This window comes from Pelophylax lessonae (assembly GCF_965119305.1).
Source record: "Pelophylax lessonae genome assembly, chromosome: 1".
In the NCBI taxonomy this organism is placed as follows: Eukaryota; Metazoa; Chordata; class Amphibia; order Anura; family Ranidae; genus Pelophylax; species Pelophylax lessonae.
The window spans coordinates 500,613,297-500,629,830 of NC_138768.1; the positions used below are offsets into that span (position 1 = coordinate 500,613,297).

Consider the following 16,534-nt stretch of genomic DNA (forward strand, 5'->3'; position numbering starts at 1 on the left):
CCCTCCCTCTGCAGTGCTCGGAGAGGGACTGACATCAGGGGGGATCTCGGCCCCTCCCTCTGTAGTGCTTGGAGCGGGGCTGGCGTTTGTGGAGATCTCGGCCCCTCCCTCTGCAGTGCTCGTAGAGGGACTGACATCAGCGGGGATCTCAGCCCCTCCCTCTGCAGTGCTCGGAGAGGGACTGACATCAGCGGGGATCTCAGCCCCTCCCTCTGCAGTGCTCGGAGCGGGGCTGATGTCTGTGGAGATCTTGGCATCTCCCTCTGTAGTGCTTGGAGCGGGGCTGGCGTTTGTGGAGATCTCGGCCCCTCCCTCTGCAGTGCTCGGAGAGGGACTGACATCAGCGGAGATCTCGGCCCCTCCCTCTGCAGTGCTCGGAGAGGGACTGACATCAGCGGGGATCTCAGCCCCTCCCTCTGCAGTGCTCGGAGCGGGGCTGATGTCTGTGGAGATCTTGGCATCTCCCTCTGTAGTGCTTGGAGCGGGGCTGGCGTTTGTGGAGATCTCGGCCCCTCCCTCTGCAGTGCTCGGAGAGGGACTGACATCAGGGGGGATCTCGGCCCCTCCCTCTGTAGTGCTTGGAGCGGGGCTGGCGTTTGTGGAGATCTCGGCCCCTCCCTCTGCAGTGCTCGGAGAGGGACTGACATCAGCGGGGATCTCAGCCCCTCCCTCTGCAGTGCTCGGAGCGGGGCTGATGTCTGTGGAGATCTTGGCATCTCCCTTGGCGGTGCTCGGAGCAAGAAAGAAGATGTCCGGTGGGTCATGTGAGCGCCCAGCGACGCTGTAAATAAGGTATTTTCTACAATATTACATAAAGACCCCCCCTGGACATTATATAGTCCATTTTCAGAACGGATTAAATGATTTTACAAGGACTTTAACCACTTAAGCCCCGGAAGATTTTACCCCCTTCCTGACCAGGGCCTATTTTGCGATTCGGCACTGCGTGACTTTAACGGACAATTGCGCGGTCGTGCGACGCTGTACCTAAACTAATGGTATTTGATCACCTGTGCGATTTTTACTTTTTGCCCTATAAACAAAAAAAGAGCGACAATTTTGAAAAAATAACAATATTTTTCACATTTTTTTATATGAAATTCCCCCCAAAAAATTTAAAAATCAAATTTTTTTTAAATTTTTGACCAATTTGTTTTCTGCTATCTATGTTTGTTAAAAAAAAAAAAATCACAATAAGCTTATTTTGATTGGTTTGCGCAAAAGTTATCGCGTTTACTAACAAAGGGAAAGATTTTTGTCATTTTTGTTGTTTTTTACTTAACGAGTATTGGCGGCGATCTGCGATTTTTTTTGCGGGACTGCGACATTGCGGCGGACAGATCGGACCCTTGACTGACATTTTTGACACTTTTGGGGTTACCAGTGACATTACTACAGTAATCAGTGCTATAAATATGCACCGTTACTGTAAAAATGACATTGGCAGTGAAGGAGTTAACTGTATTGGAGAGGGAGGGGTTAAGTGTGTCCTAGGGGCGTGTTTCTAACTGTGATTGGCTGTGGCTACTGGTGTAAGAACAGAGATCAACGGTCCTACATAGTAGAACGTCTGATCTCCATTCTTACACAGGGGAGAATGACAGGCGGCTTTGTTTACATTAGCCGCCTGCCTTTCTTCCGGTGTAACGGACGATCGCAAGTGGGTCCGCCGGGCACACGCGCGGGGGGGGGGGACGGGGGGGGGGGGTCCGTGACCGCGCGGGGGCGCGCCTCCGGCGGGGCGCGCTCGCTCCCTAGAGCCTCACAGGCTAGCGACGTAGCCCTATGTCGATTTGCCTGTGAGGGGCTGACCGCAGACGTAAATAGTCGTGCGGCGGTCAGCAAGCGGTTAACTAGAGTTTATTTTGGGGATTACAGAGATGCTGACTCCTGAGCTGACAGCGGGGGAGAGAAGACTGGGGACAAATAAGACACCCCCCGAAAATAAGCCCTAATGCATTTTTTGTAGCCAAAATAAATATAAGACCCGGGCTTATTTTCAGTGAAACGTGGTAGTACAGTGTTAGTTCACCACTGCGCCCTTACATTTTTTCAGAAAAGATGAAATAACACTTTGAAAACGAAACCTGATTGGTTGTCATGCTGAAATGCCCCAGATTCTGTGTGCCCCAGCTTTGACATGACCTCACATCTTTGTAGGTAAATGCTGAAGTTCTGCCTTTCCCTCTCTCTCCATTATACAGCACCATGATTTATGGAGCCCTGCAAACCCAGAGGTGTGTGTCCTCTCACCTGTGACCGATGGCTCTGCAGGTACATCAGAGGCGCTGCTTCTCCTGGACTGAGAGCGGACAGGGACTGGGAAGAACCCCCGCAGGAACAGAGCCAGGCCCAGCACTTGAACAAGCAGGCAGCAGCAAGCAAGCACCGACGAGCCGACCTTCATGGCTCCCCTGTCACCGTCCCCCGGATAGCAGCTAAGCCACAGTACACATCTGAATGGGAGAACACAGACACGGCGACACTTCCTGCGTCCACTTCCGCATTACGGTGGCTGTGGGGGGACAAAGCAGTGAGAACGCGTTCTACAGTGTACTCACATGATCTGAGGGATCTACCAATCAGCATTGACCATAACAAGCGGGAAGTGTGGTGTTCACAATAGAGCATTACCGGAGATCAGAGCATAGTCTGTTATCAGCTGGGGACAGGAGAGGCGAGAGATTGTCACACAACTGTCCTGTCCCATACACGGCCCTGTATTCATCTCTATAGTGTGGTAAGGATTGCTTCCTTATTCTGTGTATCTAGACCAGGGATCCTCACACTACGGCCATCCAGCTGTTGCACAACTACACATCCCATGAGCATACCTTCCAACTTTTTCAGATGGGAATGAGGGGACACCTATTAGCAAACATATGTATGCATAGGACACATCCCCTGCCACGCCACCTTAACCACTTTACCACCGGAGGATTTTGCTGTCTTACATCCAGGCCACTTTTTGCGATTCGGCACTGTGCGACTTTAACTGACAATTGCGCGGTCGTGCGCCGCCGTACCCAAACTAAATTTATGTCCTTTTTTTCCCACAAACAGAGCTTTCTTTTGGTGGTATTTGATCACCTGTGAGATATTTACTTTTTGCGCTATAAACAAAAAAACAGCGTAAATTTAGAAAAAATAACAATATTTTTCACATTTTTTTTATATGAAATTCCCCCCCAAAAAAATGTAAACATCAAAATTTTTGGCCAATTTGTTTTCTGCTACATATGTTTGGTAAAAAAAAATCACAATAAGCGTATTTTGATTGGTTTGCACAAAAGTTATTGCGTTTACTAACTAAGGGAAAGATTTCTGTCATTTTTGGTGTTTTTTTTTAACGAGCAATGGCGGCGATCCACGATTTTTTTTTTTTTGCGGGACTGCGACATTGCGGCGGACAGATCGGACCCTTGACTGACATTTTTAACACTTTTGGGGGTACCAGTGACATTACTGCAGTAATCAGTGCTATAAATATGCACTGTTACTGTAAAATGACACTGGCAGGGAAGGGGTTAATTTTATTGGAGAGGGAGGGGTTAATGTATGCCTGGTGCTTACTAACGTGTGGGGGGAGGGGACTGTGTGACACAGGGACAGATCGAAGGTTCAGCTATGCTGAATCCTTCGATCTGTCCCTGCCTGTCACTTAGGAGATCCGCCCGCTTTGTTTACACAAGCGGGCGGATCTCCAAACTCGATTCCCGACGATCGGGAAAGAGCAGCGGCGATCGCCGACGCTCCTCCCCTGGCTCGACTCCCGCTGTGAATGATTACAGCAGGAGCGAGCCTCCGGTGGCGCGCGAGTGCTGCCCACAAGGGGAGGAGTCCAGCGATGTAGGTCTACGTCGCTGGACGATAACTAACCACTTTGCCACAGTAGAGCTCGAGTGAGCGGTCGGCAAGTGGTTAACCACTTGCGGACCGCCCGCCGCACTTATACTGCGGCAGGCTGTCTCGGCTGCGTGAACCGACGTAGTACTACGCCGGTCACGCATGTGGTGCTGGGGGCGAGCACCCCCACTAGGCAGCGGGGATGCATGGGGCCAGGGGCCGCGATCGCTCCCCGCTAAGAGAGAACGGTCAGATGTTGTAAATACAGCTAACCGTTCTTCTCTCTGAAATTATCACAGAGCGCCGGTGATCCTTCTATATAGGAACACAGGTCTCTATGGTCATTTCACAAGCCCCTCCCCCCACAGTTAGCAAACACTCCCCTAGGCTCATATTTAACCCTTTGATCACCCATTAGGTGAACCCCTTCCCTGCCAGTGTCATTAATATAGTAACAGTGCATATTTTTAGCACTGATTATTGTAGTAATGACACTGGTCCCCCCCAAAAATGTCAGTTAGGGGTCCGATCTGTCTGCCACAATGTCGCAATCCCGCTAAAAATGGCTGATCGCCGCCATTACTTGTAAAAAAAAAAATTAATTAATTAATAAAAATGACATAAATCTAGAGTTATATAAAGTACTCGAAACCCATACTTGAGTAAAAGTACAAGTGCTCGATCAAAAAGTGACTTGAGTAGAAGTACTAAAGTATTCAACATTTTTTGTACTTAAGTATTGCAAGTAGTTTTTTAAAAAAAATTTGCTACTCAAGTACTGAAAGTAAAAGTACAAGTACTGTGTTATGTAGTTATTAAAGAAAGAAGTCAAAAGTTTGAACATCATATTGTTTTTTATTATTTCAAATGCAGCTTTTATTTACACATACAGTAGCATTTATTTTCGTATGCGCTGATAATACACATGTTTTGAGCTTCATGAAACCTGCCATCTACTGTTCTGGCAGTGGTAATTTTTATAATTGTAACGAGTAACTATGCAGCACAAAAAAAAAAATATCGGAGTAGAAGTATTGAAATCATTGAAAAATGTAGTGAAGTAAAAGTGGAAGTAGGAGAAAAAAAATTCTGCTCTAGGAAAGTACAGATACCGCATTTCGGTACTTAAGTACAGTAGTGAAGTAGTTCTACTTAGTTACTATACATCTCTGCATAAATCTTTCCCCTAGTTTGATAGCTTTTGCGCAAACCAATCTAAATATGCTTATTGGGATTTTTTTTTTACCAAAAATATGTAGCAGAATACAAATTGGCCTAAATTGATGAAAACTTTTTTTTTTTTTGGAATGTTCTATAGCAGAATGTGAAATTTTTATTTTTTTTTTGTTTATAACGCAAACAATAAAAATCGTACAGTGATCAAATACCACCAAAAGAAATCTCTATTTGTGGGAAAAAAAGGACATCGATTTTATTTTGGTACAGTTTCGTACGGCCGTGCAATTTTCGGTTAAAGTAACGCAGTGCCGAATCGCAACAAATGGCCTGGTCATTAAGGGGGAAAATCCTTCCGGTCGTCCTGGCTTTTTTGGTTGAGTGATTTTGCGAGTCGCACATAGGGCAGCCCATTAGCTTCATGGGCTACCCTATGCGTGTTTGTCGCCTGAAAAGAAGCTCATGCTCCGTTTTGGGTGCCATTAAAATAAAATTACACTGAAAAGTGAGTCACACGTTTGTGAGATGTGAACAGAGCCTTACGATTTTTCTTTATTGCGCTATAAACAAAAAAAAAAGCAACAATTGTGAAAAAAAAAAAAACAATATTTTTCACTTTCTGCTATATAACATTCTCTAAAAATCAAAATTATTTCATCCTTTTAGGCCAATTTGTATTTTGCTACATATTTTTGGTAAAAAAAATCCCAATAAGCGTATTTTGATGGTTTTCGCAAAAAAGTTATCGCGTCTACAAACTAGGGGAAAGATTTTTATTATTTTTTTTTTTTTTACTTATTTATTTTAACTAGTAATGGCGGTGATCTGTGATTTTTGGCAGGACTGTGACATTGCGGCAGACAGATCGGACCCCTAACTGACATTTTTGACACTTTTGGGGGGACCAGTGACATTACTACAGTAATCAGTGCTAAATATATGCACTATTACTGTAATAATGACACTGGCAGGGAAGGGGTTAACCCAAGGGTGATCAAAGGGTTAAGTGTGAGCCTAGGGGAGTGTTTTCTAACTGTGGGGGGAGGGGCTTGTGGAATCAACACAGAGACCTGTGTTCCTAAATAGGAGGCTCACAGGCGCTCTGTGTTAATTCAGAAGAGAACAATGGTCTGCTGTGTTAACAGAAGACCATGGTTCTCTCTCCCCGGGGAGCGATCACAGGTGCCCGGCAGCAATTGCGGCCGCCGGCCCTATGTATCGGCTTCCCTACTGCCTTATGGGGGCGGGCACGTGCCCCCAGAATCGCTCCCACGAGCTGCTGTACAGGAGCCCCACTCTTCCACTTATACCTTGGTTAAGTGGAAGAGAGAGGTTTGATAATAAAGTTGGCAATGTCTCCATCCAGTACGGCTCTGAGGAAGAGGCGAAGCCTCGAAACGCGTCAGACGTCATCCGATAAGGACAGTGGACTTTTGCATGGACTGCTCCTGATACTCAAACATTTGGTTTTGATATGACTGATTTACACCGGTGTTTGTGATTAGCCATTTCGATATTATATTAATAATGCCCTCATTGAGGATAATGCGCAAGGTCGGTGCGCCCTTCTTTGTCTTTGTTTGCAGTTGGACTACCCCAGTCCTATTGGGCAGCAAGACTTTAGCCATTCGAGATGCCGTATGTGAGTCCCGTGGAAAGAGTGGTCGGGGAGCTTGGATTCTGAGCGCAGGAGAAAGGTGTTATATACACTATATCGTTTTGGAGTACCCATTACAGGACCTCTGTGGACAGTACAGATGGGCTCAGGCATGTTCACATAGTACCCTCCAGGAAGTTGTCACTGCACACCACCAATTATAAGCAGTGAGGCATTTCCTGACCCGCAGCTGCATATAAACACTCTGCCTATGATTGGCGGTGTGTAGTGAGGGCTTCCTGGCGGGCTCGTTCTGAACACGCCTGAGCCCATCATTATTAGGGCTCTTTCACACGGGTGATCTGATCAGATACGCCTGTCAGTTTTTTAGGCGGATCTGATCGGATCCTCCATGCAGCTCTATGGGGCAGCGGATGTCAGCGGAGACACCTCCGCTGACACCCGCTGCCATCCGTATCCGATCCTGTGCTGAAATCTGGACGGATGGAAACCCCATTTTTCCATCCATTCAGGGATCGGATCAGATAAGAGCGGACAGACGGTCCGCTCTCATCCGATCCCCCCATAGAGAGCAGCGGGAGCTGCGACACCTCCCTCTCCGCACTGCAAGCGGAGACAGAGCTGTCATCAGCGGGATCGGCGGATCGATCCCCGCTGAGCAGCACGGATCCACCTACGGAAGCGGCCCTTAAGCAGTAATCTAATCAAAGTTATTTGGATCCGAGGAACTACTGCAACCATCATATAACATTAAAGTAGGACTATAGGCAAAACTTATTTTTTCATTTTGGATATAGCAAGGGAGGGTTATAACCCCAGTCATAATTTTTTTTGCCACATCTGTGTCCCCTTGCGGAGATTTCCCTTCACTTCTTGTCCCATAGCCAAACAGGAAGTAAGAGGAAATCCCTGCAAATAAAGGGAACTCCTTGGGGACCCCAAGGTCACCAAAACGAGTGTCCCCGTTGGAAGATTTCCTCTTTATTACTTTCCTGGGGACAACTCAAAATTTGGGATTTTCTCTTACTTTTCCTTTCACTTTCAATGATAATGGTAAACAGCACAAATAAGGAGGGTGAATCTCCTTAACGGGGGCACAGACTGCAAAAAAACAAAAACAAGTTTTTCTAATCCCTCTCCACTCGATCCAAAACTAAAAAAAAAAAAAAAAAATGTACTTTAGTTAAACTTTTTAACTTTAAGTATATAGATGCACACCAGTATGGAAATAATACAAGCTTTATATAAGGAAAGCCTTATAATACTACATACACTCACTGGCCACTTTATAAAGTACACCTGTTCGATAACACAAATTGCTAATCAGCCAATCGCATGGCAGCAAACCAATGCATTTAGGCATCTAGACGTGAAGACGGCTTGCTGAAGTTCAAACCGAGCATCAGAATGGGGAAGAAAGGAGATTAATGCCCCATACACACGTGCAGATTATCTGAAGACTTTTGTCTGCAGACTTACCTTTTCTATGTAGTGCAAGGGCCTGCCGGATTGCATACAAATTGAAAGTGTTTAGGTTTGACCTCATATTATATGGTTTTGGTAGGTCTGCAGACAAAAGTCTTCAGATAATCTGCACGTGTGTACGGGGCATCAGGCTGGGTTCATACTGATGTGGTGCAGGAACCTCGGTGATTCCTGTGCGGGTTCCTGCACCACATCAGAATAGCAGGCAGTTCACACTGTGTTCTGCGAACTTCTGCGGGAGTCAATATAACATCAAGGACACCCCCAAATTGGTTCACAGAACGCAGTTCGCACTATGGATCAGATCTCATGGGTCTTCGAACTCATGCGATACGATTCCTGTGCGGACAAAAAGGGGGTCCTGCACCTTTTTGGTGCACATCCAGTGTGAATTGAGCCATACATAATGTATGGCTCAATTCGCACACCGCACTGAATTTGTATGTCATTTGTACAGGAATCCAATGCGATTCCTGTACAAATGACATGCGATGCATCAGTGTGAACCCAGCCTAAGGTGTCTTTAAACGTGGCATGGTTGTTGGTGCCAGACGGGCTGGTCTGAGTATTTCAAAAACTGCTGATCTACTGGGATTTTTACGCACAACCATCTCCAGGGTTTACAGAGAATGGTCGGAAAAAGAGAAAATATCCTGTTGTGTGGAGGAAAATGCCTTGTTGATGTCAGAGGAGAATGGGCATTTGAGATGACAGAAAGGTAACAATAATTCAAAAAAACACTCATAACAACCAAGGTATGCAGAATACCATCTCTGAATACACAACACATCGAGCCTTAAAGCAAATGGGCCACAGCAGCAGAAGACCCCACCGGGTGCCAATCTTGTAAGATAAGAAAAGGAAACTAAGGCTACAATTTGCACAGGCTCACCAAAATCGGATAAAATAAAAATGGAAAAATGTTGCCTGGTCTGATAAGTCTCGATTTTAGCTGCGACATTTAAGCCCCGTACACACACGCAGATCGTCGTCATACAAACGTCGGCGGACGAAAGATCTGCCGATTGTACGCGTGTTAGTATGGTGCCTCCGACAGATGTCTGCACACAATCCGCGGACAAGAGTCTTTCTTGCAAACATGAAAATTTTTGTCTGCGGACACCAGAACGGACGATTGTTCGCCTGTCAGTACAGAAATCAGCCGACAGACCGCAGATTTGCAAGACTGGGCATGCTCAGAAAATAAAAAACACAGGGAAAGTTAACCATTACATGACATCACTTCTGCAGTCAGCTGAAGTCTGCGGACAAAATTCTTGTGCTGTCTTTGCACTTTTCAACAGACACCGACATCCCGGGGAGAAAAGACGAACATTTGTATGACGACGATCTGCGTGTGTGTATGGGGCTTTAGATGGTAGGGTCAGAATTTGGTATAAACAGCATAAAAGCATGGATCCATCCTGCCTTATATCAGCGGTTCAGGCTGTAATGGTGTGGGGGATATTTTCCTAGGCACCAGTTGAGCATCCTTTAACCACTTGCCGACCGCCCACAGTATATTTACTGCGGCAGTCAGCCCCTCCTGGGCAAAGTTCCCCTGCATCCCCGCCATGTGACCGGCGGGCCCGATGTCCGCCGGCCACTCGCGATCTCCCGCTGGAGAGGGAGAAAAGCAGACGGCTAATGTAAACAAAGCCGTCTGTCATTCTCCCTGGTGTAACAGCAGAGATCATACGATCCTGCTATGTAGGGTCGTATGTCTCTGTGGTTACATCAAAAGCCACACCTCTTTACAGTTAGAAACACGCCCCTAGGGACACACTTAACCCCTTGATCACTAATAAAATGAACCCCTTCCCTGCCAGTGTCATTTTTACAGTAACAGTGCATATGTATAGCACTGATTACTGTAGTAATGTCACTGGTACCCCCAAAAGTGCAATTTTTAGAAGCGACTGGAGTCACGCAGAATCTCATGACAAGAGAAATCGCATTGTTTTCAGTGGTGCCTGTTCACATCAATGTGACTCAGCATGGAGCGATTTTGGAAAAAGGTTCCTGTATTCCTTTGGTGCGATTCCAGTGTGATTTTGGCCCCATAGACTATACAAACCTAACCAAAGTTGCATCCAAGCCGCACTACAAAATCGCATTAAAAGTCGGATTAAAATCTCATGGCAGCAGTGTGAACCTAGCCTTATATTTGTAAATGGAAGCTGACATACAAAGTCTTGCAAATCACAGGTAATAAATACGGTACATTTAAAAACTTAGTACGGTACCAGAATAATAAGTATAACTGTTCGGGTGGCTGTGGATCATTTTCAAATGTTTACGTCACACTAGAAAATCTGTTTCTGACAAATTGGGAATTACGCAATGTTTTTCTTTGTGTTGTATTACACTTGTAAACCAACATTGTGCATTGTTCATACATTTTGTTTTTTGTTTTTTTACAGTTTTTGAAATCAGTCTCCTGGCATGGAATGTGATAATACATTCACTTTTGGTTTGTGTAACGGCAGTCTCCCTGCATGGAATGGTGAACAACATTATAATGGAATAGCTCACAAACGGAAAAGGAATGAAAATGGTTATTTAGGTGATAAGAGTGGGGAGAAAGATGATTTAAAAGCTCCATCTAGGTTGGGAGGTAGGTCAAAAAGACTCTTAATAATTTATTTTGTATTATTCATATTTAGCCTTTCACATTCCTTCAGCACACAGCTCTAGGTCTCCACCTCCAGGTTTCTGCGCCATCTCAGATCCATCCTTGCCAACCAAAATATACTCCAGAAAAGATACGTATGGAGCCCTCCAATCTTCTCCACTTAGTAAGTTAGTATGCCAAAACACTCATTAGTAACAATAGTAATGGCGGTGATCAGTGATTTTTAGTGGGACTGCGACATTGTGGCAGACAGATTGGACCCCTAACTGACATTTTTGACACTTTTTGGGGACCAGTGACATTACTACAGTAATCGGTGCTAAATAATATGCACTGTTACTGTATAAATGACACTGGCATGGGAAGGGGGGGTGATCAAGGGGTTAAGTGTGCTCCTAAATGTGCTTACTAACTGTGGGGGGCTCTGTGAAAGGCACACAGAGATCAGTGTTTCAGCTTAGCTGAGACACACAATCTCTCTGTGCTTGTCTGACAGGAGACCCGCCTGCTTTGTTTACATAGGCAGGTGGCTCTTCTGTCAGTTTCCCGAAGATTGCGGGTGGCCAGCGGCGATCTCGCCTGCTCCTCCCATGGTCTGGCTCCAGCTGTGTCTAATCTCAGCGGGAGTGCGGCTCTGGCGGCACCGAGACCGCATGCACATAATCGCGTACATTGTGTAAATGTGCGTTGGGCGGTCGGCAAGTGGTTAAAGAAATCTTGTATTCTTCTATTTAGGGAGATCAATCAATCAATCAGCGTTAATTTTGTGGTCTTTTTTCTTTCAGGAACTTGTTTTGTACAGCTGCATGCTCACAAAGGAATCTTCCAGTCTGAAAAGTGGAAGCCCAATGGCAGCACCCTTTATCATCCACTTTCATCACACTTTTTAGTAAACTTTGAAAAATATGATCAAATCAGCTTTGATGAAGGATTGTTTTTTATTGGAGATGAAACAGGAGGATGTTTGCAAAAAGAACAAGGTAAGGTTGCTAGAATAGGGACTGCTGACATGAACATAGATGTCAAATTTGATTTCCTTTACTTTCTTTTAAAAATATTTTGTCTCCTTTTTTTTCTGCCCTAAGTAATAGTCACTTGCTTTGTCAAGGATCGTCCTACGCCTGTCTCCCATAAATACTGTTTACAGTGGTTATGTTGTAATAGATACAACACTGAACGTGGAGTGGCTGCTCACCCAAAAATAGTAACTGAAAGCAAATTATACCATAGGTATCTACCCCCAATGGGTTTTTAGGCAGCGAAGATAATCGTAAGGACATGAAAGATTTGTAAAAATATATACTTTATTAGTGTATCAAAAATATAACAAAAGGAATAATGTATGTATTAAAACACCCCATAATGGGGAAATGTAAATTATGCGCTCCGGTTACACAGTAACATTGGACATGTATTCTATGCAGTCTCATTACATGATCATAGCAGCATCACCCCAAATCATGGAGAGGTGGGGGAGCGAAAAGCCCCGACGCGTTTCGACCTGTAAAGGGTCTTCCTCAGGGGGACTATATCTAAAAGGAACACATTATGATTTATAATTCACAGTATATCAACACAACATATCCATAGTATTTCAAATAATAATGCGTTACATTTTACCATTAGAATGAGATTAACAAGGAACCAAGGAGCAAATAAAAGATTCATAGCATCCTCCAGAGCCAGAAGGTACCGTCACCCCCCGCCTCAGGTAGCAGGACCGGCGTTGGGGTCTGCAGAAGGTCACCAATATAATGTCACATCAGACACAGGAGCAGAAAACACCTGAGAGGGGATTTGAGGAAATTAAACTCTTTTTCAAGGAGTAACATAATGTACATATGGGGGGCTGTGGTGTGGCCAGAATGGAGAAAACAATTGGAGCCAGTTGGACTGAAAAAATGAATACAAAAAAAAAAATGGAAAAAAAGGTGGGGTGAGGAAAGGGAAAGGATGGGGAGAAAAGGAACCTGGGAACAATGGGAATGGAAACGGAATGAACGTGAAAGGAAGGAAGGGGATGAACAGAGAAGGTAGCTGTTGGAAAGGGAGAGGGAAGGAGAATGCAGAGAGCAATGGAAGACAAACCGCACTGTGAAACAGAGACAGGGCTATAGAGAATGAACATAACGGTGTCTAGGGGTAGAGACCAAACAAAGTAAGCCACTAAAGGAGGAAAGTCCCCAGTGCAAAGGTAGCAGGGAAAAATCAAAAGACATCAGGGAAAGGACATGGGTCTTCCCCGATCGTCGGGGATCGAGTGAGGAAATCTGCCCGCTTGTGTAAACAAAGCGGGCGGATCTCCTATGTGACAGGCAGGGACAGATTACAGGATTCAGCATAGCTGAACCTGCGATCTGTGACTGTGTCACACAATCCCCTCCCCCCCACACACGTCAGTAAGCATGAGGCATACATTTAACCCCTTGATCACCAATAAAGGTAACCCCTTCCCTGCCAGTGTCATTATTACAGTAACGGTGCATATTTATAGCACTGATTACTGTAGTAATGTCACTGGTACCCCCAAAAGTGTCAAAAATGTCAGTTAGGGGTCCAATCTTTCCACTGCAATGTCGCAGTCCCGCAAAAAAATCGCAGATCGCCGCCATTACTAGTAAAAAAAAAAAAAAAAAAAACACAAATCTTTCCCGTAGTTAGTAAACGCGATAACTTTTGCGCAAACCAATCAAAATGCGCTTTTTGTGATTTTCTTTTTTACCAGAAATATGTAGCAGAAACAAATTGGCCTAAAATGTTAAAAAGTTTAGATTTTTAAAGTTTTTTTTGGGAATGTTATATCAGAATGTCAAAAATATTGTTTTATTTTTCAAAATTGTCGCTCTTTTTTTCAAAAATTTAAAATCGCACAGGTGATCAAATACCACCAAAAGAAAGCTGTATTTGTGGGGAAAAAAAGGACATAAATGTGGGTACAGCGTCGCACGACCGTGAAATTGTCTGTTAAATTAACGCAGTGCCGAATCGCAAAATATAGCCTGGTCAGGAATGGGGTAAAATCTTCCGGTTAAAAATACGCTCATTGAAGATTTTCTTGTCAAAGACATGTAGCTAAATACATTTTGACCTAAATATATGACAAAAATTGAATATATTGGATATTTTATAACTGTCAGAGTAGAAAATGTCAATTTTTTCGCAAAATTTTCGCTCTTTTTTTATTAATATCGCAAAAAATGAAAAGCGCAGAGATGATCAAATACCACCAAAAGGAAGCTCTGTTTGTGGGAAAAAAAGGACGTAAATTTTGTTTGGGTACGGTGTTGCATGACCGCGCAATTGTCAGTTAAAGTCGCGCAGTGCCAAGTTGCAAAAAGTGGCCTGAACGTAAAGCAGGAAAATCCTTCGGTAGTAAAGTGGTTAAAGTAAGCGGCAATATGTACAGCATCTCTTTAGGCTAGCACACTTTTGTACACACACAGTTTGTAAATGTTGAACACCGATCTTAATAGGAGTGCTGATTGTCACTTTAAACAAGTTGCTAGCATGCTTCAGCACTCCCATTACGATCTGTACATAATGTTTCCAAACAGAAGCTGAAGGGTGCTTTAAGACTCCATTCACACTAGCGCGACTTGTCAGGCGACTTGTCAGCCTGACAAGTCGCGCTCCCTCGCGGTCCATTGACTGCTACAGGACCCGTTCTAATAGGAGCGACACAAGTCGCTCCGACTTAGAAAAAGGGTCCTGTACTACTTCGGGGCGACCTGGGAGCGACTTGCATAGACTTCCATTTATGTGAAGTCCATGCAAGTCGCTCCGAAGTCATGGTGAATGGGAATGCACAAGTCGCCCCTGAAGTAGTAAGGAGTCATGCCGCCCCAGTGTGAACCGACTGTAAAGGCTTAGAGAAAGCTGGACAAAGATTGCTGAAAGTTTCATAAAAGCTTGCTGTTCACGCTGCTCTACAAGCTGAAGTCCATGTGAAACAGGCCTGAATATAATAAAAAGATGTTAATCAATTTGTGATCTAGTAACGTTTTTTTTTAAATCCTTTTGCTATTTTTTTGGATAGGCCATGTCATTCATTGTTGGAGATTTGATGACAAAGAGAAGACACTCTTCATAGCAATGTCATATTTGTTTACAAATTTTGGTGTAAGTAAAGAATACCTTGTTACAATTTTTATATTATTTCTATTTAAATTGAAAGCATTTCTATTGAATTGATTATTTCTCTTGTTCTTGTAGGTATTTCAAGAAATTGTCAATCGACTGAGTTATGCATGAAAGCATATGCCTTCTGACAAATGTTGCTGTACACAAGTTCGGTTTTATGCTTGCTAATCTAATGCTGCTCATGTATGCACACATGTTACACTTTTTATAGCAACAGTTGCAAAACCATTCATTGTTTTAAATCATTCCAAAATGTAAAGTTAGATGAATAAGTACTGGAAAAGTAGACCTACTCTTAATTCATGAAGATTGTGTATGTATATGTATGTACCAACAGCAAATTTCTTATTGGCTGTATAAACCAATTGGGTTCCAACAGTCTGCAGCCTGAAACTGAAAATCAACAAGGATCCTAATTGTTTGGGCAATAAGAAATGTTTCTGTTGCCCTGCTTTAAATCTTTGATTGTATGCTTGGGTCCTCTTCTCCTTGTGTCGCCACCTTACTTTTTTTTTGTCTGTCGTCTTTTAGTTGTTTTAATAAAAAAAGAAGAATGAAACTGCTTGCATGTTTTTCAGTACGGCGAAAATAAACAACATAACCTACAACTTCCCTGTACCCTATAGAGTAAAATACAAGCCACCAAAGCAGTTATCCTATCAGTGGATACTTGTCAGTCTTTATAGATTCATTTGTATTATCTGGTTTAGGTTGCAGATTGAATGCCATAACAGCCCAATTGAAGTCCCCCACCCTTTTTCTCTTGAGACCTCATGCACACTAGACATTTTTGCAGCTGCTTCTAGGGGCGTCTGACAATTTATTTTTTTCCTGCCTCTAAACTTCCCTGCATGTTAGCCTATGTGTCCTTGCATACATAGGCTTTTAGCAGCATTTAGTGGCAGGGGCTTTTATAGGCAAGAAAATAAACCCACTGTCAGTGCATCCAGGAGAAGCAGCCTTTTGGCAGAAAAGACGATTGATGCTGCTAAACGCACCTAAATGTGCTTTAGCTTTAGGCACGTTTAGGGTTTGAGTGTAGGAAAAAGGGTCCTTTCACACGGCCGCTCCGTGTGTCCGCAAATCATCCCATCCGTTTGCGGATGATTTGCGGACATAATGTATGTGAATGGCATTGCGGATGTCAGCGGAATACCATCCGCTGACACCCGATTTTCCTCCTTTCAGTTCTGTTCCGTTTTTTCGAACGGAACAGAACCCTATTTTTTCATCCGTGTAAAAAACGGAAAGGAAGGAAAATCGGATGTCAGCTGTGTCATCCGCTGACATCCGCAATGCCATATACTTACATTATGTCCGCATATCATGCGCAAACGGATGGGATGATATGCGCGGGCACACGGAGCCGATGACACAAATGTCATCCGCTCCGTGAAGAAAAAAAAAAAAAAGCGGACTTAAGCAGCGGAGCGGCCGTGTGAAAGGACCCAAACTCAGATCCAGTGATTTGGAAAACAAGAGGAATTTGTTTATTTACATGCGCATGGAGATATATACAGAGTTCAGTCAAAGCAGCCTGTCTCATGCATAAAAATCTACCCATACAATAGGGTTTGCACTTTTTATAGTGATGAATATTTATGAGGTATAGGTGTGTTCTGGGCTGATCTAAA

General features: G+C 44.0%; 2 protein-coding genes across 2 annotated transcripts in view; one reads left to right on the plus strand and one right to left on the minus strand.

Moving 5' to 3' along the window:
* The window catches only part of PIGG (phosphatidylinositol glycan anchor biosynthesis class G (EMM blood group)), a 71,770-nt gene extending 69,089 nt beyond the window's left edge, over nt 1-2,681 (minus strand). Inside the window, exon 1 of the mRNA XM_082272896.1 lies at nt 2,254-2,681. Within this exon, the coding sequence (XP_082129022.1) occupies nt 2,254-2,407 (154 nt within the window). The 5' untranslated portion in view covers nt 2,408-2,681. The remainder of the gene's footprint in view (nt 1-2,253) is intronic.
* Nucleotides 2,682-10,553: 7,872 nt separating this feature from the next.
* LOC309564448 (uncharacterized protein) lies at nt 10,554-15,159 on the plus strand. The gene is made up of 4 exons (XM_082269078.1): nt 10,554-10,742; nt 11,546-11,740; nt 14,797-14,879; nt 14,973-15,159. Exons 1-4 carry the CDS (start codon nt 10,571-10,573, stop codon nt 15,009-15,011), a joined length of 489 nt encoding a protein of 162 aa, XP_082125204.1. The 5' UTR covers nt 10,554-10,570; the 3' UTR covers nt 15,012-15,159.
* Nucleotides 15,160-16,534: the final 1,375 nt, after the last annotated feature.

What these genes read in the sequence shown, in the direction of transcription:
- LOC309564448 (XM_082269078.1), top strand. Translation starts at nt 10,571, where the DNA reads ATGGAATGTGATAATACATTCACTTTTGGTTTGTGTAACGGCAGTCTC. An exon ending in AGCTCCATCTAGGTTGGGAG is followed by an intron (nt 10,743 to 11,545) that starts GTAGGTCAAAAA and finishes TTTTTCTTTCAG; the next exon opens with GAACTTGTTTTGTACAGCTG. An exon ending in ATTTGTTTACAAATTTTGGT is followed by an intron (nt 14,880 to 14,972) that starts GTAAGTAAAGAA and finishes TTGTTCTTGTAG; the next exon opens with GTATTTCAAGAAATTGTCAA.